The 25,679-nt window shown below is 45.9% G+C and overlaps 1 protein-coding gene across 4 annotated transcripts in view; it reads left to right on the plus strand.

The window, feature by feature from the left end:
• The window catches only part of BUB1 (BUB1 mitotic checkpoint serine/threonine kinase), a 1,594,853-nt gene that overhangs the window by 1,540,292 nt on the left and 28,882 nt on the right, over positions 1-25,679 (plus strand). For all 4 annotated transcript variants that reach the window (XM_069606846.1, XM_069606848.1, XM_069606845.1 and 1 more), the window contains 2 exons: positions 6,934-7,111; positions 24,995-25,101. In XM_069606846.1, the coding sequence (XP_069462947.1) occupies positions 6,934-7,111; positions 24,995-25,101 (285 nt within the window). The remainder of the gene's footprint in view (positions 1-6,933; positions 7,112-24,994; positions 25,102-25,679) is intronic.

Genomic DNA, 25,679 nt, shown 5'->3' on the forward strand with positions numbered 1-25,679 from the left:
TTTTTGTATCAGGTAGTGTTGCCTTAAAACTATGAATTGAGCATGTGCTTTTGTCAAACATACTCACAACTTGTGTGCTGTATTTTCGGAGGTGGCAGACTTTATCCCTGAGGGCGAAATGAGAGATTGCCTCCTTAACTTCAGACACTACCTCCTTAAATCAATGTGGCAGGTGTTGCACGCTGGGCTAGATGCTACTGTGTTTGTGGGTAGAGCCATGGGCATAAATTCAGTATCAGAGATTTTCATGGTTGGGGATGTCTGGTTTTACAGCACATGTACTGATGAGGTTCATTGTGAGGCCATTTTATGGTACAAAACTATACAGCCCAAAGGCAGATAATAGCCTTGAGAAATTGAATGCATTAAAAACCAAAGCAACATCTTTGGGGGCAGCAGTGTGCAAACAACCGGCTCAGTCCGCAGCGCAGGACTCGAGAGGTAGCTCCTTTTTAGTCAGGGGAAAATCTGAAATTCCTGGTACATGAGGACAGAGAAAGATTGCTAGGCTAACCAGAGGTAAGCATGGAAAATACTCCCAAACACAATCCCCCACCCCATCAGGTTGTACAGCAAAACCACTCTTGCGAAATTCTCCCACCCTACTCCACTGGGGGGTGTATTTGACCTGAATGTCCATAGAATGATGGGACATTACTTCAGACTCCTCAGTGCGGCAGGTTGTGACCCAAGGGTGTACTGCCTCTCATTTATACAGCTTGGAGACTGGCATGGATTCACATGCTCATAAATATTCCCCGTCAGGCTGGGAAAGCTCGGTAAAAGAAAAAACAGTTTCACTTTCACTATATTTCTCCTCCAAACCAATCACGGTCCTCTGGGTTATACTGCCCCATCCAATGACGATCCTCTCCTTAAGCTCCACCCCTGGTGGCCATCTTTAGATTTTTACTGCACACTTCAGTGTTGGGAGTCCTTTGCTCTCAGAGTAATTTATTTTGTGCGTTTTTGAGTTTTTTCATAGAAAATTAACTAGTTTTGTCTGATTTTTGCCTATCGTTTTTGACCAAAAGACAAGTGGGGATCTGCTGCCGGCAAAGATCTTCATCCACCGTCAGATCATCCATCGAAGTTTCGAGAAGGCCCGGCCTTGGGCCTACTTCACTCATTTTCAACTATGTCCGAGGAGAAGGAAGGAAGGCAGGAGCTACTTCAAACTCTACGCAAACTGTGGATCAAGGAACGTATTTGTAGATCGTCATAAATGCTAATTGCCTGAATCCGGACCACAATGAGGAGGGATGAGAGGTGTGCTGTGGTTTCTCAAAAAAAAAGTCTGCTACAGGAGGCTGGCAGCGTGGCTCAAATTGTGTAAGGACCCTGACTCGGCCTCCGGGCAGGGTCATTCCTCACCCAGGACCGGCCGGTCCCAGGAGCAAACTACCTGCAGGAGGAGGTTGAAATCCTTTGAGGACACCCCGCCCGCAAGGGTCCAAGAGAAGGCGAAGCTCAGCAGCACTGGCTCCGATGGATTTGCCGCTGAGGCGGGTCACTAATCGGGCAGAGCCTGATAACCATCAGCCTTTGCAGTGACTCTTCCGATGAAGGGGTCCTCTTCTAAGAGAAAGTCCCTAACCCCATTCATCAGCGGACCAACCGACGAGGGAGACGTCCAGAGAGTACCTGTCCAAACGAAGACTTCTCAGCCTTCCAAGTCAAACGATTTGACGGCGGCCACCACAGCAGCATTGAAGGAGAGCGAGTGCTTAGGACTGCCACCCCACGTGTCCTTTCCCTGAAGCGTGATACAGTTGTGGAGGCAGCAATGAAGGCAACAGGAACCCCCGGGATGGGAAAAAGCCCTATAACTGCACTGGCCCAGCTTCCTCAGGAGAAGTAAAAAGAGAAGGACATGGCACCCCCAATGGAATCTGCACGGGATGTTTACCCACATACTGCTTCTGAAAAACCATTGCAGACTTCTTCAAGCTCCGACAATGGCAACAATGATCTGCCTGATGACTACTATACAGACCACGTAGGAGAATCTGAGGGCCGTGAGCCTACGTCCCCTGCATGGAAAAAGAGAAAAGAGGCGTCAATCCAGACCCAAAGCTGCTGGCTCTTTTCACCCCTCAACTGAGGGACGTGTCGCTGGATATTCTGACAACTCTGCACACACTGGTCACGGAGATCCAGCAGACGATGCCCCCTGCACCGGGGCCTGCGCCACCAAAGGGTCCTTAGGAGCATCCGAGGTGGAGCCCTCTTTGTTTGAAGAGAAAGTCTAAGGGGGGGGGTGCTGGTCTTCGACGTCACCTGACCCCCTCCACCGTTGCGACCTGACTCCACCCGCAGCTCTGGCACTGGACACTGCACCTACGGCTACAGGCACCGACAAGGAAGACTACTTTCTGCCAGCTGACGTGGAAACACCACACGCGGACGACCCCCATAGGGCCTCCCCGCTGGACAAAATTGGATCCTTTCATTCCATGATGTCCGGGGCTCTGACCTGTTTCAGTTAGTACTTGGGGAAGTTAAGAAAAAAGGGTTCCTGTACCAGCGGCCCCAATCTAGAAGAAAGCCCATAGTGTCCGTTCCTTGCCTGGATGATATCTGGGAGGAGGGCCTGGCGCTTATTAAGAACTAGAGTACGGCACTGTACCAGATTTAGCTCCCAGGTGCTTAAGAACTCAGCCTTTGCCCGATTCAGTGGTCTCAGCCGCAGCCAGGACGCGCTCCGCGAACCCATCGTCAGCAGCCATGGTACCTCTGGACCAGGCGGGGAAGAAGCTGGACACAACGGGCAAGAGATGAATCTATACAGCAGCCTCTACCATCAAGGCAGCTAATGCCCTAGCCATTTTGTCCCGATATGACAGGGAACTATTGTACAAGCTGTGGCCTATTCTAGATTTTTTGCCCGAGGACAGGAAGGTCAAGGCACTAGAACTGTTTCAGGTGGGGGAGGTGGCCTCGGACCACGCCATTACAGTGGCAGTGGGCCACGCAGACACCGTATTTGGTCAGATCGTGAACGGCGTGTCCCTTCGTTGGCTAGATTATTTGAAGGCCACAAACATCTGCCAGGCCGTTCGACAGTGAAAACCTGTGACATTGATGTTATGCTGGGGCGGGGCCAGCTATATAACTAAAAGACTGAGAAAAGACTAATGTTGTTGGGAAGCAGAAACCGCTGCGAGGGAAGCCGGTGTCCATCCTGCACAGTCTGGGAAGTTCAAACCTAGGCATCCAAAGTCCCAAAAAACAGTCCGTCTTCAGGCAAGAAGCAGAGAAGAATTGCACAAGCCGGTGAGAGACCGACTTGTTACTGAAGAGGGAAGAATCCAGTGGTGGCGTGACCCCCAAGAGGTGGAACAGGAGGTCCATTAACAACGCTGACACTCCTGTGGAAACCGCTGTGCATAACTGCATCGACCGAAGAGAAACAGAAAAGGACAAAGGGGACGCGTGCAGAAGCAACCCTTTGAAGACATTGTCACACTCCCCAGTCAAGGTGAAGGTCACAGGAGTTGTTGGCAAACCGGAAGGGAGTCCATGGAGGTACAAGAATCGAGCATTCCTCAGGACTGAACATCCTCATTAAAGTAGTGATACCCAAAGAACCAAGAGTCCATGAAGGAACCTCCCTTGTTACAAAGCAATCTACAAAGCAGCCAAAGTACAGAATGCATTGGGAGTGATCTCCGTAGTCACAGTGCTGAATCTAATAAGCCTGGAAAACATTTATTAAGCCGAGAACAACCTGGAAACAAATTCCCCAATGTTCAAGATCAGACACTGGGCCCAAGAAGACCTGACATTAGAAGGGATATAAGAATTATTATTAACACCTTGTGATTATCAGTCACCCCAAGAACCCCTGGGAGGAAGTAGTCAAGATACTTTTAAATAATTGTGTAAAAGGCTGTAACGAAATAGCCTTCAAGAATCCTCCAGACCAGGAGAAGGGAGTAATTCTCCTGGTCGGATTGGTAAATTGGACCCTATTGCAAAAGACTGCTGTTAACCCAGCCTAAGGCTAAATTCCTATATCAGGAGAAGGGAGTCATTCTCATGGTATTGTTATGAAAAGCTTATTGAATACTTGTTTGTTTATTAGTGGCCGGGATAAGGTAGTTGGTTTAGACAGAGGACAGTATTTTAGTTTTTGACATACTTCCTGATGACAAACACTCTAGCTATTTGTTTAGGTAGTGATAACCTTCTAGAAATAGGGAAAGAGAGGGCCTTTTTCCTTTTGCTGATAAATCTGTAGCCAAACTGCCATCCCGTTGTCCGCCTCCTCACTCCACCACACCACAGAGGCTACACAGGTTGGGCCCAAAAAGGCCCACTTATTTTTATATTTTCCAGAACTAGACCATTCAGAACAGAGTATCAACTTTTTGTTGGTTAAATTGGCCCTAGATTAGGGAAAGGAGTGACAAAACACTATCAAGATGGATAGTTTTGTAAATTTCCTAGTGCTACCATATGGCAGCAAAAGACATCCCAGAATATTTCAGAGCACACTCCACTAGAGCGGTGGCTACCTCTTCAGTACTCCAAAGAGGAGTGCTTACATTGGACATGTGGCAAGCTTTTACAAGTCACTGTCTAGACGCACTGTGTGTTTAGGACACCTGTTTCTGATTGTGATTCCTGTTCTGTGGGCATGAGGACAGTGCTCAGGTGCTAAGATCAGGTGTCTGTGGATGTCGAGACTCAATTCCTGGATGTACCTTTTGACATAACCTTTTTTGGGTTAAAGGCCGACAAATCCTTGCAGAAATTCAAAGCCTCCTATGTCACTGTAAAGTCTATTTTGGCAGTTCAGCAGCCGCCTTCCACTCCGTCCATGAGTCAGTCTATTCAAACCTAAACCTCATTAGCCCACAGGGTGAGAGATAGGCTTTTGTCTTACAGATTCTGCAGTGCTTCCCCCACCTTGGTAGTGTCAGAGCCATGCCGGGTCTGTGGCTCAGTGAACTAATGCATCCGCTACAGGAGCCTGTATTTGACCTCATGGTCACAGGTTTGAATCCCAGCAGGTCCACCTTTCATCCTTCTGAGGTCGAGAGTACCATTAAGTTGGGTAACAATAAATATCTATTATTAGCGCCAAGATGCACCTTCAGAGGTGAACGTGCGCTTTACAAATACACCTATTATGTTTTAAAGGTAACCTGGAGAGGCACTGTTCCTACTGCCAAGTTCAATCTGTAACCCCATGTCTAATGCCACTTTAATTTGGACTTGGTCCACCTTTCTTCGGTTGTGGCCTTGTTTGTCCCTGTACATCAGAGAACATCTGATGTGAGATTGTTCTTCCTTGGCAAGATTCTCAGACTTTCACCTGTCTCAGTAAATGCATCTTCATTTATTCTATCCTCTGCATCATTCTAGACTGAGGAAATATTTCACTGTCTTTCCCCAAGAGGACCCACTGCTACTTTGATTCCCACATGATGGACATTAGAAAGGATGAACCGCTCTTTGTTAATGCTGAGGCTCAGGCAGATGGGCAGTTATTAAACGGACCCTGTTAAAATGGAACTGACACGGAGCTGCACTGTATTTCTTGGTGGCTGGAATTTCTTTCAAAGCCAGTCTGAAACTGAAGAATACATTTAAGATGAGGAATCAGTAGGATGGAGTATTTCATCAGAAAGCATGCTACTGAAAGTTAAGCTATTTATGCATTAGAGCACTCCAATGTAGGAGCAATAAGGCATGGAGTGCTATACGAAAACATGTTCTTTCTTAGAATGTATCCATGTACAAAGTCCCTGAAACGCACAGCCAACATGTTTCGACCCACAGGGTCTTCCTCTAGGCTGTACACATTTTTCCATAAAATCGAAAATGTACAAGGCCCAATTGAACATGCATCATTGTTTCATTGTACAAAAATTAAATCGCATATAAAGAAAAACCAAAATGAGATCAATGCATGTCATGACGAATCTATTATACATATTGTCAGCATAACAATCAATATTGGGTTTGACAAAGCGAGTTGATATAAATGATATATTGGATCCAAAAATCATGTTTGCAATGTAAGTCAATATTTGTAATCATCACAGGGCAAGCAAGAACAAAAGAAAATCAAGGAGGGGAAAGTTTAATACAAACATGCAAATTGGCAACAAAAGGACCACAGTTTATTTAAAGCATGGGTGAGGCACTGACACAGGTGTTTACACAAACAATGGTTATACTGTTGTAATGTTTTGATATGGCAAAAACATTAACGTTTCTCCTTGTGTTCTTTTCTATTTTTCCAGTGTGTTAGTAATCAACTTCCCCTCCTTGATTTTCTTTTGTTCTTGCTTGCCCTGTGATGATACAGATATTGGCTACCAATGGGAACATGATTTTTGGATCCAATGTATCGTTTATATCGCAACGCTTTTTTACTTGTCAAACCCAATATTAATTGATGTTATCCTGACAATATGTATAATGGGTTTGTCATGACATGGAATGTTCTCGTTTTGTTTTTTCGTTATGTGGGATTTAATTTTTGTACAATGACGCAAGAATGTATGTTCGATTGGGCCTTGTCCGTTTTCATGGAAAAATGTGTACAGCCCAGAGTAAGACCTGTAGGTCGAAACACGTTGGCTGTGTTTCAAGGACTTTGTACATGGGCCCAGTGCCCGTAATAGTTATGTCTGATTAAGTGTTTTGTTGCAAGTCAGCGCAGTGTGACCGCATGTAATTGTTATCAATGTTGTCAGAGTCCAGTTTGGCATTGGGATTCATTTTTTCACTGTCAGCAGACTTGTGATCATATTAGGATTATATTGGTTACATTCTACAAATGCAGCAGGTTCAGAATCTAAGTGCCCCCTGTGTCTTCTATTATTTTTAATGTGTCAATGCTGCAGGCATTTGTAAAAATATGGACTTGTTGATGTTTGCATTTTAACCTGCACACCTTTTGTTTTTCTGATATAGTTTCCTTGACAGTGACTCCTGCAACTTAGATTATATGTCTCATGGCCTGGCATTGATAGACCTAGGACAAAGCATTGACTTACAACTATTTCCGAAAAGAACTGTGTTCACAGGAAAATGTGAAACTTCGTGCTTCCAGTGTACTGAAATGCTTACAAAGAAACCATGGCGCTACCAGGTATTTTTTGTTAGTGACATACTGAACATATAATGTTTTACCTTGGTTGTATCAATTCGCTGTGCAAATACTGCTATGCGTGCATGATTTAGTTGCAATAAATCTGAGACGCTTGCTCAGAGTCATCAAGATTGTGCATTTTACAGGATTTCTTCTTCCACACAAAACACAGAAATATTCATAATTTTAGGGGAAACATTTCCTATTCCATAAAATCCTAATAGGGGGCGATACTTAGGTTCACGTGTTTGGGGTAAGGGTTGGTCTCTGCAGGTATAGGCTCCAAGGAATTTGGGCACCTATGTTTGATAGTTCATGTCTTAGGGCCTCATTACACGGAAGGCGGTAAGGGTTAACGGTCACCGGTAAGGGTACCGGTGACCGTTAACCCTTACCGCAAACTACGAGGCCCCTTTGCGGGACCCAACCTTAATGGCTGGCGTAGACCAGCCGTTAAATTTGGGACCTGCAAAGGGACCTTGGTGCTAATTACGGTACCGCAATTTGCGGTACCGTAATTAGCTCCTTCCCCTTTCCCATTATGGGGATGGGGAAGGGCCATGGAGAAAGGGGGAATTACCGCCCCGCTAACCTTGGAATGGGGTGGTAATTCCCCTTTCCTCCATGGTGGTACCGGCAGCAACCATGGTGCTAATAGCACCATGGTTTACCGCCTACCGTGTAATAAGGCCCTTAGTGTCTTGTGTTAAGATCTAGGTGTGTGTTTGGTGCATGTTTAGATGCGTTTGTTGGAAGTCTTAATTCTAAAGGTTGGCATTGGTGTGTAAGGATGTTGGGTTTTGCTGTTGGCTGATATCATCCATGATTCGAGTTGGGTTTAATAGATTGGAGCAATTCTTACATTTTGGTGGCAGGCATACACGTAGTGCAGTTTTATGTCAATTTATGGGGCTTCAACATAGGACAACACGGCTGTGCCAGTAGAAGGTTAAGTTTGGCATTGTGTTAATATTTACTCTGACATGTTAGTCCATATATTGCTAATTGACACTTTCCTTCCCATAGTTTTCTTGTATTGAGAAATACCTCCATGTGCAGTTTATTATTATAATATCTAAAACTTTAAACGGCCACCAGGTGGTGGCGGATAGGCTCAAGTCAGGCTTCATTGTAGAGCCATGACAAATTGTTGTGTTGGAAATTAGGTCCTTGATAGGTCGCGTTTTATGCGTTGTAAGCGCCAGATGTCTGATCTGGTATCGCAATGTTGTGAGCACCCACATCCAAGCATCAGATTCCTCGCTTCTTCCCCGGCCATGCACTAGGTTATTAGGTTTTATTTATTTAATGTGATTTAGCTTAAATAAATTAAACTTTACACATATCAAAAAACAAACATACACAATGTGTAATCCGAAATAGATAATATAAAATACAAAATACACTATCACAATATATACTTCAACACATCATAATGCAGTTATCTAGATGTAAAGTCAAATACCTTTCTGGATCAACCACAGAAAATATTTAAAAAGGACTATTTGAAAAGGAGAAATGAATATGGCCTAAGGAAAGTGGTACTGGTACTCAATTCAAAGTATCCTCAGTCACGCTTGGGCAGGTTATATTTAATCACTCATTATAACAGAGGGCCCAATTTAGATTCAATCCTTGTCCATATGTTGTACAAAGCCACTAATAGGCTCATATTCCCAGAGTTTATGCAATATTGCGAAAAGGATCGATCGCCAATAGTACCTGCATTATGTACGTATTTGGCTAACATTGCCTGGATGGAATTGGCCATAACAATTAGTTAGCAAGTGTCTCGCAGTCTCAGGTGTTTCTGCTTGTTTGCAGAGCCGGCACATTCGGTCCTCTGTGGGTATTTTAGCTCTGCATCCCAAGTTCATCAAGGTAGGGAGTTGTTCCAATCTTAGCAAGATGATAAATCGCCTGAGTCGGGTTGCTGGACATAGATTTAAATATGCCTGAGGCTTCATAAAATCAAAATGTCTATGGTGGACAAACTGATATCTCTTGAGCTTGCTCAAATGGCCATAATTTTCTAGCCAGTCCCATAAGGCTACCCGCTTATAAAGTGCATTTTGCCCTGCTTTTGAGTAGTTGGTTCCTCTTAAATTCCATCCTATCTCTGTTAGGCATTTGATCATGGGTTCAAACACTGAGCTAATGGTACAGCTTTTGCCAAATTCCTGTCGGATAGTTCTCAATAATGGGTTAGTGGAACTGCCAGTTGTCCTCAGGAAAAAGTCTGCTCTCTTTTTTAGAACAATCGCTTTCAAAGAGAGGAGACCAAGTTCAAGCCGTATAAGGGCCATTGGGACTCCAGGCGGTAACCCCAGGATACAACGCCAAAATTTACCTTCGATAACTTGGAGCCAAGCCAAGTCCGATGTCCATAGCGCCTCTAAGCCATAGGTGATCATTGAGGAGAATACTTGGATATACAAATGTCATATGGCCCACATTGTAAATCCCCCCTGTCTGTGGGAAAAACTAGCCATAAGAGCAGACACTTGAACAGCTTTGGTTATACGCGTTTGTCTACATGCATTATAGTCACCAGAAGGTTCGAATTCAATCGCCAAATATCGATAGCATGGTGTATATGCTATGCTCGTGCTACCTACAATGAGTTTAACCCAACTGACTCTTTTGCGCGTGTATCTGATGACCTTGGCTTTATCAAGGTTAATCGTCAGCCCGTTATTATTGGCATACTCCCATAGTGCTATGGCTGATCTTCTGAGGCCACTAATGGTATTGTCCAACAGAACCAAGTCATCTGCATAAGCTAACACAGCACAGTGAGAGTCTCCAATTTTAGGGGGGCAGTTGTTAGCAGCCTCGATTGCGGCTGGTATGTCATGCACGTATAAGTTATAGACCAAAGGTGCGGTGACACACCCTTGTTTGACTCCCCTGCTTTGGTAAACCATATTTGTCAGATGCCCTTCCTGATCTAATTTGAGCCTGACCTTAGTATTATGATGGAGAAGTCTAAGGTAATATAATAGTCCCTTCGGGCACCCAATGGATTCTAATTTAAGCCATAACCTATTTCTGGGAATGGAATCAAATGCCACCTTAAAGTCTATATACAGTGCGTATAATGGAGGCTGTTCCTTAGTGAGCGCTCTGGTGCGTAAGATGTCCATAAGAGCAAGATTGTGTATCGTGGAATATTCTCGTCTGAATCCACATTGAAATTTGCACAGAATGTTGGCGTTTTTCGCCCATTTCTGTATTTCACTCAGTAGCAGAGGTGCAAATAGTTTCCCGTTACATCTAGCATAGATAATAGCCTGTAGTTATTAGGATCTAATCTACTTCCCTTTTTAAAAATAGGGACAAGTATTGCAGATTTTCAGGAATCGGGGATAATTCCATGTACTAATATCTTATCGAACAGGATAGCTAACAGGTTGGCCCAAAATTCTGGATATTTCTTAATGACGACATTCGCCAACCCATTCGGGCCAGGTGCTCTTGAGGATTTGAGCTCTTTAATTTTAACCAGTATAGCTTCCGATTAAACATCAAAAGGGCGATATGTCAGCACTTCAATATTAATATTAGTGTGGTCTGGTTCTTTTACGGAGTTACGATCGTCCAGGTATTTTTCCCAATCCGCTCTACTTATTGGGTTATCGAGTGAGCTTTTACTTTTGCCTCTTGAGTCGCTTAATAGTGACCAAATGCTTCATGAATTTTTGGAGCCGATGGTTTGGACTAAATGTAGGTGAGCGCGGTTTCTTACCGCCCTTTTGATGTTCTTAATGATAGTCCTATATCTATTTTTTATTTTCCTTACTAGTACATCATATTGTGAGATGGGTAAATTCTGTGCCTTAATTTTGCGGAGATTGGCTCTTAGACCCCATTTGGCATCTCTTATCTCACTATTGAAAGGCTGCACATTGCATTTCACTTTTATCATAGATCTACTAGTAGAAGTGGCATGTTTAATAGAAAAAGCCGCCATCCGGTCCTCAATAGAGTTAATAGACATGGTGTGAAAGTCGTGCAGGCTACAGGTATCCTCGTCGCGCAAGGCTTTAGTGGCCCAACTGATATTATTGTCTGACCAACTTATTCTGTTCCCTGCCTGGTTAACCTTAATTGACCCTATATTGCTCTGCACACAACTGTCCCACCCAATGTTGAAAGTACATCGTAGGAAGGCATGATCACTCAAGTTGTTAAATGTCACTACCATATCAGTAACTAATTGTAGCATTTTGGGACATAGAAAAATGTAATCCAAAGTACTAGTTGCCATGCCGTTTGTCCATGTCTGTTTGCCCGGTGTATCACCAGGGGTACGGCCGTTGATCATTTCAAGTTCCCAACCATCAAACAGCCGTGACCAACCCATACCCTCAATATCCTGTTTATTATGCATCATTATACATTTATTATTCAGCTTGGGGTTAGAAGAAGAAATGTCCGCCCCTGTCATATGACCGTTGAAGTCGCCAAGCACTATCGCTGCTGAGTTCCCCAATTCCGTTAACCATGATGTCAATAGTTTCTGCAGTGCTTCTTGAATCCATTCCCTTTTCTCTGCTCCTGGTGGATTGTATACATTGACGAGAAGAAATTTTTCTGGTACACATTCATGTCCCAACTCCACTTCAACTGCAATAATGTTATTTTCTTCATGACAATTAACCCGACTAGAGGCCAATGAATTGGTGACGCCAATTAAAAGGCCGCCCGATGGACGGCCTTTATCTCCTCTGGTTGCCAAAACTTGATGCACCACGTACCCATCAAAAATCAGGGAGTCAGTCGCCCAGGTTTCTTGCAAACAGAAGCAGTTGTGTTTAGACAGGATTATGGCCGATCCTTCAGCTCTCAGCAAGTCGGAAAAGCCTCTGCAATTCCATGAGAGGATAGTAAACTCTCAGTTACTGATTACAACACCCGGAAGAAAGTCCAACAACCTTTTTAAAGTTTGCTGAAGTTCCACAATATCCACTTGCTTCCCTTCCATAGCAGTAGAGGATACTAGAAATTTAGAAGAAGGTATCGGCTCCTCTGATACTGCATTGGGGTCAGCCTCATTCAAATCGACGTCAATGTCCACTAGCCTCAGTTCCTCTTTATATTTTCTGATGATCTTAGCTGTGGATGCAAATTTGCAGTGTAGCGCAGAGACATTCTGGTTTGGACCCTTAAGTGGCTCGACAAATAAGAAATCGTCAGATGTAAGGACTCGAACTTCCGGGACCGAGTTGAACCTCACCAATAATTCGGATTGTGCTAGCCATTTGTTTTTACCACCCTGGTAAAGGTTCTTTATAAGACACACGCGATTGTTGGATGGCTCTTTACTCTCATCCAGCAATATTGGAGTTGTCCTTATTGATTTGTCACCTATGACTGCCAATTTTGCTGACCTTCTTCACTGTTGTCTAAAATATCCAACATTTCGTCATCTTCAACCAGTTCAGCTGGCTTTGCTTGCTCCTTGAGCAGCCAGCTAGTTAGATGGCCCTTAATTGGAGTGATCTTTTTCCTGGCTTTGGCTGCTCTCTTCCTGGCCTTTTTGGACTTCATTATGGGCGACGACACTTCAGGCTCCAATGTTGGTTGCGTGCTAGCTTTAATGTTCTTTAGTGCTTTCTTTGCCAGACGACGCTGTTTCCGGGAGAAGTAGACCAAAGGGCTTTTTTCACGCTCCGGGGGGTTCTCGTTGCTTTGTTGTTCGTTATTGTCCTCTACCATTAGGATGGCTTCCGATAAATTAACATCAGCCTCTTCACGTTCGTATTCTGGCTTGTCCTGAATCTGCATACATGTGATAGTATTGGCCAGAATTCTGCCTGACATTTGAAGCAGGATTTTAAGGGCAAATTGCATAGATGCCACTGACGACTGTAGCTCTGCAATCTCGTTAGCCATGGGTGCATTTCAACTCCTCTGGTTCTTTCTCTGGTCCATCTTCCATTGAAGTCAAAACCAGGTTAGGTGAAGCAGATAGGCGACCGAGACAATCCGAGGAGTTTGGTTGCTCCGTCCCTTCACCTGGGTAGTTCTCATCCTGAGGCAAGGTACAGTTTTCTGCTGGCAATGGAATTTTTGACAACATTCCTTTTTGGATTTTTAAACATAGCTCCAGTAATGAGTTATTGTCAATGTCCTCATAATTGGTCGAACTCATTATGCCACTGGCACTAGGTCCAGGAGCGGCAATCTCTTCAATACTGGTGATAGTAATGTCCACTGGAGGGATCGTAGAGTTCGGGGGAAAAAAAACCTGTAATCATGGCTTGGCCTACAGGAATGGAGTTTTTAAGTTCCTTTTTTGACCTTATGATGGTTACGGGGAGGACCAAATCTGCGCTCGCCTTGCTAAATTGTTTTCTGTTTTTGCGCAAGTTGTACTTGGTACACCCTTTCCTGGGGACATTGCCAATTTATTAGTGGAGGACTTAATGTCCAAGTCCGTGTCCACTTCCCTCTCAATGCGCCTCAGGTAGCGACTTATTAGAGTGGATCAGATTTTACTGTTAATCAGGGGTAGACCTACCTGTGTCTCAGGCACCTTCTTATTGAAGAGAATAAAATTCTGTTGGTTGGTAAACCCACAATGGTTCAGTGGCAGCCCAAACTCAGTGCCAACAAGGGCTCCTTATCCTGATAAAAGAGAATTGCCGGATCGAAGGCACTTGGCCAGCAATCTCCTGAAGGTGCGTTTAGGCAATACTAAGGTGCTTTCGCAAATATTTTTAGGGACAAATTAATCTGGTCTATCACTATTCCCACTTGATTAATGCTGTCTACTTTATTGAACAAACCACCAGATGGTACAAATGGGAGCAGTGCAGGAAATGCAACAATTTCAAAATAGAGGAAAACAGGAAAGACCTCCTGCCCCCTTACTGCAGTCCCCTAAATTCCCACCTCTTCATGAACCGGCCTGCAAATTAAGCCCTCAATCTGCCAGCCGGCAGTTTATCAGCTGCCAATTACCTGATTAATGATGAGTGGATTTTACAGGATACGGCAGCACTCATGCCCATATGTAGTAGGCAGAAAAGGGCAGGCAGGGAGAGGGAGGGAAAGGAAGACTGCAGATGTCCGAGACCGCGTTTCCCACGCTCCCCCAAACAGTGCAAGACCCCGGCTCACCAAGGCAGCTTTCCGCTAAGTAGGACGGGCCGCCGGCCCCTCGGAATTCTCACGCTCGTCAAGCAGGTTCCACAGCCGGGCCCTCGCGCGATTAGAAGAAAGGACCTAGGTCCTAGGCAGAGCCTCTCCTGCACGTCAAGCCGCACCAGCTTACGAAACTCACGTTCGCAGAGTAAAGCGTCTGTGATCTGGCCGCTTCCGACGTGTAAATGTCATTAGGTTTTGGTTCAAGAGGATAGGATGGTCTCTGCACTGTGCATTGCTGTCTGGTTTGTGTGTCTGCGCTATTCAGCCACTAGTGTTGCAAGAGGAATGACGAGAGGTACAGCTCACAGACGTTCTTGTCTTCTAAGCACAGGTCCTATTCCTCTTCTAGGAAACTGCAACATCAAAACCTGGAGCTCCTTGGAATGGTAGCCCTGCTCTACAAAGGAAGCAATTAGTAGGGCTGTTCCCTTCCATATATCCGCTTTCACTGATGTGGAGTGTGAATGTTTGTCCAATCATGCTAGAATATTTCTTACGGAAAGCACCAGCATCATCATTCATCTCCCTAAAGGACAGTGTTTCTTGCCCCAGGTAGCAATATCCTTCTCCTTGGGTTTCATGTTCGATCCTACTATGCAACCATCATTGCTCTAGACACTGGTTGTATGTAAGCAACTAACAGCTTTGAAAACAACCTTAGCAGCCACAGGTACTACAAGTGCTGACGAGATGGTTATGTAACGGTTAAGCTGTTGAGGTGTACAAACATTTTATAGTGTGGCAGCATTCGGTAAATGACGTGAAAGTTTCTTTGCTGCACCACCGAGCAAGGTTGACTGAAATGTTTTTTATTGGACATCGGCAACGGAGTTAACTGCTAAGTGAATGGTTATTTTTATGACCTTGGTAACAGAGTTAGTGTTTAATGAAATTGTAAGCAACATGACGAGGGAAGTAGAGTTTGAAGGTCGATATGCACACGAGATGGCTTGTGCGTGCTTTCAAGTGCTGCAATTTAAATATGGTGACTATTGTCTTGTTTGAAGGCCTTGTGGGTGCAAATAGTAATGATGTGAAAAGAATGCTAAAGCTCCTCATCCTCTTGGACAGGCTGTACATTGACCTGCCAGTGAGCCCAGCTCACATTTCGCAGCAGGGGGGCAGGGTCATCCACCCCGCTCCACAGAAGTTAGCCTTTGCAGCGTGGTTCCTGTACAGGTCACGCTGAAGCATCTGAGCCTGTCGCAGGCTAACCTTGACCTCATTCGGTGGGCTAGGAACAAGGCTACTAGGAGCCAGTACAAAAGTAAATGGACTAGGTTCTGTCATTGGGAGGACTCTGAGAAGATCGACCCCCTTTCTTGTACATTGGACGATGTGCTGTTCTTCTCGGCAATCCTTACACACTCACGGGTGCAAATAGACACGTTCCGCACCTACCTGGCAGCCATAGGTGCCTACAGGATTTCGGGAGAAGAAGCTCTTCTCCTCCAACCCTGTAGTTAAACGACATCTGGCGGGCCTCACCAGTCTCTACCCACCCATCAAGAAACCGCACCCTGTGTGGGACCTCAATGTAGTGTTGAGCGCCCTGGCGCCCAAACCATTTGAACCAGTGGCATCCGCAGACATCTGACTGGTCACCATTAAAACAGCCATGTTGGTGGGTCTTTCATCTGCGCGTAGTGTCGGCGAGATCCAGGCACTGGTGGTGTCATAACCCTACACTACTTTTCACAGAGATAAGGTGGTCCTGAGTACGTATCCTGCGTGTGTACCTAAAGTAGTTTCTTCTTTCCATCTAAATGAGGAGATGGTGTTACCTACCTTCTTTGCTGATCCTAAGGATGATGTTCAAAGGATCGTGCACTGTCTGGATGTCAGAAGCGCTCTGAAATTCTTTCTAGATTGGACCAAGAGCTTCCATAAGTCAGTGGCTCTATTTGTCACCTTCGGTGGGTCAAGGCCCGGTTATCAGGCATCCAAGGCCTCTAAAGCAAGGTGGGTGGTTGCAGCCATCAAGGAGGCCCATGAGGGTCAGTACAACTGCTTCCAGCGAACAGGCATGCCCACGCTGTCGGAGCCAGGGCCACGGCGGTCGCATTCCAGAGACAGGTTCCATGGCAAGTCATCAGCAGGGCGGCCACCTGAGCCACCCCTTCGGCTTTCTGTAAGCACTACTCTTTGGATGCTGGCTCAAAGTCCGACTCGGCTTTCGGACAGGCGATTCTGAGGAACTTGTTTCCTTAGGGAGGGTCACCTGGGGCTACATTCAGTTGCAATAGCTCATGCAGTATGGAGGAAAGGGAACGAGATGTAGGCGTAATTAATGACCTTAGTGACTAAAGTGCTCCTAGTCCACTTTCCACCATACGTCCCACTAACCTCCCCCCTAATAATTCTGGTGTCATTAGGCAATGTTAATATTGTTGACGCGTCAATGGGGACCGAGGAGTGGCACCGGTGGGCGGAGTCAGGGGAGCGCATGCTAACTTTAATGGCAAAGGTGTTTTTTTTCTGGCGAAAAAAGGTTCCGTCTCCCGTCCCTAGCGAGCGACGACCATGCAGTATGGAGGAAAGGGGTCTATGGACTAGGAGTACGTTAACTATTAATTTATTTGCTGCTTTCCCGCTCCACGGCACAGGAGGCGTACAGAGCCCGCTCACAGGCATACAGCAGCGGAGGACAGCGCCACCCGCAAGCCAGGGGCCTGGCACCTGAACTGGCCATGGACTCTGGGGAGGAGCACCCCACTGGCAGGCCGGCTGGCGAGGTTAGTCAGCGCGTGGAAGACCACCGACAGATGGGTTCTGGACGCTCTCGGACAGGGGACACCTTGGAGTTCAAACGCAGGTGTCCTCGTATTCCCTCTGTATCTCAGCAAGAACAGCACGTGCCACAGCTGCTACAGGGGGTCCAAGCCATGTTTAAAAAGGGGGAGATAGAACCCGTTCCCCAGCACCTCCGGGGTGTACTCCAGATACTTTCTGGTCCAAAAGAAGACAGGAGGTTGGAGGCCGATCCTGGACCTGCAACGCCTCAAGTACCTGAAGTACCAGAAGTTCAGGATGGTAACGTTGCAGCACCTCCTCAGCCAAATGGAGGAATGTGACTTGCTGGCATCTCTGGACCTGAGGGACGCCTACTTCTACATTCCCATTCATCGGAAACAATACAAGTTCTTGCGTTTCGTGGTCCAAATGCGGTGCTATCAGTTGAAGGCACTTCCTTCCGGCCTGAAATCGGCCCCAGGCATCTTTACAAAGTGTTTGGCTCTGCTGGCAGCGCATCTTCTTCTCAAGGGTATCCATTTCTACCCTTAGCTGGTCGATTGGCTAGTTCGATCCCGCTCCCATGCTCTGGCAATCAATCACATGGCGAGAACCGTGCGTCTTCTGACAGATCTGGGATTCTCCATAAATTATCCAAAGTACTGCTTGGAGCCATCGCAGAACGCTCTGTTCCTGGGCGCACAACTTAACACAGTGATTTGCCTGGCAGCTCCCTTGGAAGCCAGGGAGGTAGTCATCCTAGGGGAAGATGCAGCGCCTGTTGTCGGGCAGTCGGCTACTGTATGAGCCGTCAAGTCGCTGTTGGACATGATGTCCTCCTGCATCAACCACCTCCTCCTTTGCCGAGTACAGATGAGGCATCTCCAGGAGTCTTGGTATTTTGGACGGGCAAGATCCCCTTCAATAAGGAGTTCCGATGAGCAATACAGTGGTGAGGCCTGCTCTCTCATCTCACACAAGGGGCCCCATTCCAAGTCCCTCCTTACCAGGAGACAGTCACCACAAATGCTTCTCTGGAGTGCTGGGGGGTGGAGAGCTCATACCAGAGAGTTGGACGCCAGAGACCTATGACTGACAGAAGAGAATACCCTGCACATCAACACCCTGGAGCTTCGTGCCGTATTCTGGGCCCTCAAGTCTTTCCTCCCATCGATGATGGGGCAAGGTGGTGAGGATCTTCACAGAAAACACCACCACCATGTTCTACATCCAGAAGCGGAGCGGGACGTGCTCTCCAGCGCTCTCCAGGGAGACCCAGCGATTGGGCAGGTCATGTTTTTGTGTCCCTTATAATTCTTGCCACGAGTGGGAGCTTCGACATTACCAGGTAGATCTTCCATTCCATGAATGGGGTCATCCCCAGATCGACCTTTTTGCGACAGCAACAAATCCCCAGTGTCAGAAGTTCGCCAGCAGTGACCCACAGCCAAGGGACATGGGGGCGGAGGGGATGCATTCTAATTTCAGTGGGAGGGACTTTTCCTATACATTTTTCCTCCATTACAACTCCTGCTACGAGTGATCAACAGGCTCGGACAGTGTCATTGCAGGATGCTACTTGTCGCCCCGGCGTGGCAGTGACAAATCGGTACTATCTGAAAAGACCTAATTTTAAAGTTCTCAAGAGAAAGACATTTACAATGCCTGATTTTATTTTGATCTTAAACAGCATTATAAAGGTATTTTTCTCTTGAGAACTTTAAAATGTGTTTTACTTTTTTTAATATTCAGGTGCTTTCACCTCCCGAGCCCCCCGTTGTTCCTCCCCACACTCTCCAGGTGGATTTTAGACCCAGCCCCTGCCCAAACCAAAACACATACATACATACATACATACATACATACATACATACATACAACACACACTTACCCGTTCTCCTTGCCCCCCACTGCCGGGTCCCACAGAGCCTGTCCGCCCCTGCACGCACTTGTGTGCATCAGGGGCGTGACAGTTTGATTTAGAAAAAATGCTCAGTGTGAACAGTGTGGTCTTTTTTAAATCAGTCTTTTAGTGAAAAGATCTTTATAAAAATATCTTTTCACTTGGGACCGTCAAATCTGGTATCCAGACCTGCTACATCTGTCAGCAGTCCTGTCCATCAAGCTCCCGCTACTTGCAGACCTTCTGTTCAGAGGAGGAGCAGCGATTCTGCAGCACCACCCAGAATCGCTGAACCTCGGTGCCTGGCTCCTGCAGCCCTAGAGTTGGGCATTATGCTTTACGTGTGGAGTGGAAGGACATCCTGGCCAAGTTCAGGGCCTTCTCAACGTTTGATGTACTACAGCCATAAGTGGAAGTGTTTCTCTCTGTGGTGCGGACTCAGAAGATTACCCCTCTGCGTATCTCAGCCCTGCAGCTCTCGCCATACCTGCTTTCTTTGGCCAAGGCTGGCATGGCTCATTGCTCTGTCAAAGGGCACCTGGCTGCCAAATCCTGTTATACCAGGGCACGAGGTAGGCCTTCCATGTGGTCACACACACACTCATCAATGAGTTCCTCAAAGGACTCTTCATGACTTACCCGCCGCTGAATGCTCCTGCCCCGGCTTGGGAGCTCAATGTGGTTTTGACTAAATTTAAGGGGCCTCCTTTTGAGTCCATGCATCAGGCCCTGCTCAAGTTTCTATCATGCTTTCCTCATGGCGATCACCTTGGTCAGGCAGGTCGGTGAGCTCCAGTCCCTGTTGTGTAAGCAGCTGTAGTTGTCCTTCCACGCTTCAAAGGTGGTACTACGTACACACCCCACCTTCATGCCCAAGGTGCCGTTTGAGTTCCACTGCAACAAGCCTTTGGTATTGCCCGATTTCTTCCCGAATCCTTCGGCGCCAGAGAAGAGGGCCTTGCATTTGCTGGATGTTGCTTGTGCCTTAAAGTTTTACTCGTGCCTCAAGCCTATTCCAGGGGTAAGTGTTTATTGCTTCTGTGGAACCTTGCCACTTTTAGTGGTTGTGTATATGTACTGCTATGTAATCGTCATTCATGAGCATGTGAATCCATGCCAGGCCCCATGCTGGAGAACGTTTGTTACTTACCTGTAACTATTGTACATCCCGCCCCTTTTCCTCCATACTGTAAGAGCGTGCCTCGCTAGGGACGGGAGAAGATACCTTTTTCACCAGAAAAAATCATCTTCTTTAAATTTAGATACGCGCTGGGGCGCGGCCCCAGGCGCATGCGCTCTGCTGACTCTGCCCACCTGCGCCACTCCCCAGTCCTCTTTTCCGCGTTGACTGGAAAAGACCACTTTCAACAGCGCTCCTGGGTTAGACCCCTGGCCTAGTAATTCCATGTGCTCTTCCCCAGAGAAGTACTTTGTCTTTTTCTTCTTTTTCTATTGGGTCGATAAGACAGGAGAAGATAAAACCCTACCTCCCATCATGCACCCTAAGATCAAGCACTACCCTTCTAGTGATTCCAACCCGCAATTCTACCAGGATCGAAGGATCCGCCTTCTCAACTTCGGCCCCAATTTAGTGGAACTCACTCCCCCCACTTAATTATTCGAGACACCCTACATACCCTTCCGCAAAGCTCTAAAAACCTGGCTCTTTCCGTAATGCCGATAAGACCTTCCAAGGCCGCTAAGATCTTGCAACCTGCTGTTCAAGAAGATACCGAGCAACAACACCACTGAATGCAACTATAAGTCACTAATAAGTTCACTCTGAACACAACAATCACAAACGTGTAGTTGAAATCCCAAATAGTGGGCTCGTAAGAACAAAACCTCCACCCAGACACTCACCTCTCCTCTACACCAACACAAAATAGAGCGCAGCTACACCCCTCAATCAATTTTGGCTTAGCTGCTCACATACGAACAATACCAGGAAAGTGTGGATCACTGTACCTTTAGCCCATCGTGCCTCCACCATTGAATGTTGCGTCTATTATCCCTTTATGCCTGAAATCTGATGAACGCCTCCGACTCACCTGTGCCCTGAATATTGTACGCTGCATCCAGCCTACCTTTACCCTGGTTTCCACTTCCTACCACTGTGCCCACACGGCGGCGTATACCTCTCAGACCAATATATCTATCTTCTCTTCACCGGTCTACGCTCATGCACCCTCCTCAAAACACTTCTCTCACACCACCCTCACCTCTCACACTCATTACAATAGCCTTCACACTAGCCTCTCTCCTGTGTCTGACCCCACTATACCGAATACATCCTACACACAACCTTCCCCTCGCTCCCCACGCAAGCTCAATTGGCCAACCTACACCACACCGAGCACCCTCGCCATTAATATCCTCTCCACCCCTCCAGTTCCCACAACACATGACAAAGCAAGGAACTCGAGGCTCAGAGCATGCACAGAGCCCCTGTCGCACCCCAGCCTCCCTAATCCACTGGTAAGGAGAAATCTTGCACCAAAGCCACTTATAGACATTACGCGGCCAAACACAAACCATGTCAATTAGCGCCAGTACGCCACACCAAGCTACAGCTCATCTGGACACAACCTGCCATCGCACAGGGAACCCCCTTTACCCACGCCATCAAGAGTGCCTTCAGGTCAGTACCTTCAGATTCTTCCCTAAGGAATTTCAACCGTATGTTACCTCGCCTTGATTTCTTCTCCAGATCCTCCCATTTCTCATCTAGACTATTGACGACGTGCCACAGCGATTTCCAAGCTATTGAAGATCTCTAGGACCTGCTGTGCCACTTCCCCAGTCTTTTGTTCCACCTCATTGACTCTGCCTCCTAGTGTTGACCTCTCCAAGTTCTGAGAGGTGTCGTGTCGTGTCAGGTCATAGTGCTGACATTTCTTTTTTCATGTTGTCTTGTGAGAATCCCAGACAGACGATAAGATCTAGCTTAGAAAGCCCCACTGGTGTGCAGGTTTGTTCATCCATAGGTGGGATGGACGCCAGGTACGTTTGCGGTTAATGGCAAAAGGAATTAGCAAATTAATTTATGCCGCACTTTTTTGATTTCTTTGTGGACTTGCTCATTTATGCCTTCTAGTTCTGTCCTGTATCCTGGGCCACCTGTTTTTATCTCTGCGATGTGAATAGATGCACAGTTCTGGCATTTCCTGCTTTTTTTCCTGCATGTTAAGAATGCACCTTACGCTCCACGAATGTCCCCATCTAGTGTTGTCGAGAGCTCCAATCTCTTTCCCTTTTCATGCCGTCATAGTCAAACATTCACTTACTACTACATTTCTCCTTTTACATGGTGAGATGTTGTCTGATGCATGTGAACAAGCAGGGTATAATCTTTTGCCGGTACAGTGAACCTCTGCACACCAGGCACAACACACTCTTCCGGGTGCAGGCTATTTGCCGCCACGCCACTACACAATGGTCGCCAGGCGGCTCTCTCCTCTTGGAGCTGTGCTCTGTATTTCTACCGTGCTCTGGGCACCCACGTCACCGCTCTCCAACATCTCTGCAATCATGTGGTCTCGCAGATGAGGAGAAATTTCCAGGCAACACCATCCGTCTGTGCGCAAAGTCGCTGGCAAAGCCTGTGTATGTGGCTGGCACTGTGTTGGCACGCCTGCCTGCCCCGCAAGGTACCTCTCATAAGCGAACCTGCAGCTGATGGAAGTCCCTTACATGTTTGGTGCACATAACAGTTGACTTTGCTACTAGAAAATGGGGTGCTTGGCAGCATACTAGGGTTGCCGCTGAATGGAGCTTCCTCAGGGTCCGTTCACTCCGCCCGCCATCTTTGCTCTGCCTCTGTTGCCCACTTTCTTAATGGCTTGTTGGTGTGTTTCCTCCAGTTAAGTTTGTGGTCCCAGCCTAGTACCTTAATCTGGTCCTTTCTTGATGGTAGTTCACTTTGTCAGTCAGGCTTCTGATTATTAAGACCGTGTTCCTGCTGGCAATCACATTGGTCAGGTGTGTGAGTGAAATGTAGGTTCTGTATTGTAAGACCCTTTTTCTAGAGTTCTTTAAGGAGGAAGTCACATAGTCAGACTGTTTTATATGCCCAAAAGTAGTGTCTGAGTGCCACATTACCCAGAACATTGCATCACCCCATCCATCCAAGGAGGGAAATGCTCCAAGATTAGATCCAAAGCGTGTTTGGTTATTACGTTGCCTGAATGGCACCATTTTGCGGGGACGCCCGCAGGTGTGTTTGGACTGTGTGGTGACCAAGCAAACATCACACTGGATCTTTCTTTGGTAGCAGAGTGCCATGGAAAGGTTTTTAGGAATGTCCCGACTGGACTCGGTGATAGTGCCACAAGGGGGCTCGCTGTTGCTTCTGCTCTGCACAGAGGGATGCCTTTTAAAGGGTATGTGCCAGGCCGCCATGTGGGTGTCCATTTATACGTTCACAAGGCATCGTAGTTTGGGTTGCAATTTTGTTGTGTAGAGTCAGATGCCTGTTTTAGTAGGGCTGTTTTGCAAACGTGTTGTGGTATAATATTTTCAGTCCATCTACTTCCTGTGTGCTGCTATGGGAGTCTATCCAGATGAGGAATGTGTGGAAGGATGCCATCCATTGAAGGGATCATTCATCGGCAGTAACGTTGTTTCTATGGATTCTCCTCCCTAAAATTCCTCATCACCCTCCCTACCTTCCCAGCTTCTGAAAGTTTTCTTATGTGTAAGTTAAGAAAAGTGTACATATCTTGCAGATTGGGCCAAGATAAGGTAATTTACATTTTTGTGTGTGCAGCACAAAAAAAGAATTCTGTTATGCATTTTTTTCCTTGGGATGGGAATAGATTACCTCAAGTACTGAACAATGGTGAAAAGATATGGGAAACTGAGGTAGGGCGGCGTAGTGCATACTGACGCAGATGTGTCTGTGGTTCAAGAGCATGAAAGCTGAGGAAGGTTTTGTCGAGCCGCACTATCTCCCCCCTCGCCCCCCCCCCTTAATGGTTTTCTGAGAAGAGCTGGCATTGGATGATAACTGTTGAGATTTGTGGGAAGAGAATCTATAGAAAGAACAATAATGGTAAGTAATTTTCCCATCTGCTGCATGCAGGTGTAGATGTACCTTCATTCTGTGCACATCTTGCACGCATCCCCCACAGATGAAAACTCATATTAAAGTGAGGTCTGGCTTGTATGTGCGTTGTTATATATATTGTTGATGATGTACGAAATGTAAAGCGCCTATACATGTACACAATTTAGATCTCCCATATGTTTCATATGCATATAAACATTCAAATGAATCCGTTTCAAATTTGATTTTAGTTTTCATACATGTAGTGTACATGTATGAAATGTACATCTCTTACATATAGTTTGCATAAACAATGTGCATTCATTCTGCGCATACGTGAAATGTAGATACATCTTGAAACTTAAATATCTCAAAATTGGCAAGCTCGATAGTCACTTTTCAAAAAAATGTAGGCAACCAGATCCTGATGAAATCTAGTTGCCTGCCAAAAATGGAAGCATGCAATTTTGAGGTACAAAAAATGAGATATTTCCTATGGGAAAGGTGGTCCAAAGCAAATGATACAATTTCTTAAAATATGAAGTTGTCCATGAAAAATTGGCAATTTTTCCATGTTGGGACAGTTGCATCAATGTACTGTGGCAGTTTTGCAGAATTTTCCATGGAGCGGTTCATACGTAAACTTATTGGAAAATGTTATTTTCTGAAACACCCTAGGCAATTGATCTTTAATTATGCTATGCGCTAGTGCAGTAGTATTAAGCATAATTAGATGGATATAGTTATGTTTTCCTTGGATGTTTCTTCAAGTACCAAACGGTGCCATGTGCCTGTGGCAGAGTTTACTGTATTCTCTCAGAAATCCCTCTGACCGTTTGTAGATTTCCTTTTCCAGTCATGTCTGCTAGTGTGATTTCATGAGGCCACTGTTGGTGGTATACTGTATTCTAATTACTAAATGTAAGTAATAGTTTCCTCTGACTTCTACTGGCGAGTTAGTGTAACTGGCGACTGTTCTGTAGGGACTTGAAAGCTTATACAATGCAAAGTGTTTTTTGGCTGACTTATTTATTTTATCTTTTAGACAGATTACTTTGGGATTGCTGGCACGGCATACTGCATGCTTTTTGGCAATTACATGAAAGTGAAATTTGAGAATGGAGCTTGGAAACCTGAAGGGGTATTTAGAAGGTAAGTGTGTTGTGGCCAAACTATGTTTGAATGCATGAGCGAGATTTTAATGTTTAGTCCTAGATGTGTAGTCGGTCAGTTTGATTTTAGGATCCATCTAAAGAGCAATAACTTGTTTGGTTAGTTACAAAACTGCCTTCCCTACTCAACCGATCGTGATAGTGGAAGTAGAATCTGTTTTTCTGTCTGTTGCTCCGTACCCTTATCTTCAATTTTGCAAATTGAACTGATGTATAACCAGTTAGGTACTTTAAATGTCACATTGTTACCAACATTCTACTCTCTCCAGCCCAATGTTAGTTATTGTTTTTATTCTGCAACACATACTCTTCCCTCAGTTCTTAAATGCATCACCACATAGGCATGAATCTGGTTGTTGGTTCTGGCCTTTTTTGGCTAGGGAACCTAAAGAAGTCATTCGAGAAAACTAATCTCTAGGCCTATATAATTAAATTGTGTTCATAGGAAAAACACAATCCTCTTTCACTGCTCCCCCGTCTCTTTAGTCGGCCTGCTTCCATAGACATGATTGGCCCTCTATCGGTGAATGTGCTTGTTTTTGCAGTCTTTCTTTTTTA

The sequence above is a fragment of the Ambystoma mexicanum genome, chromosome 4p, assembly GCF_040938575.1.
Source record: "Ambystoma mexicanum isolate Mex_15411 chromosome 4p, UKY_AmexF1_1, whole genome shotgun sequence".
Lineage (NCBI taxonomy): Eukaryota > Metazoa > Chordata > Amphibia > Caudata > Ambystomatidae > Ambystoma > Ambystoma mexicanum.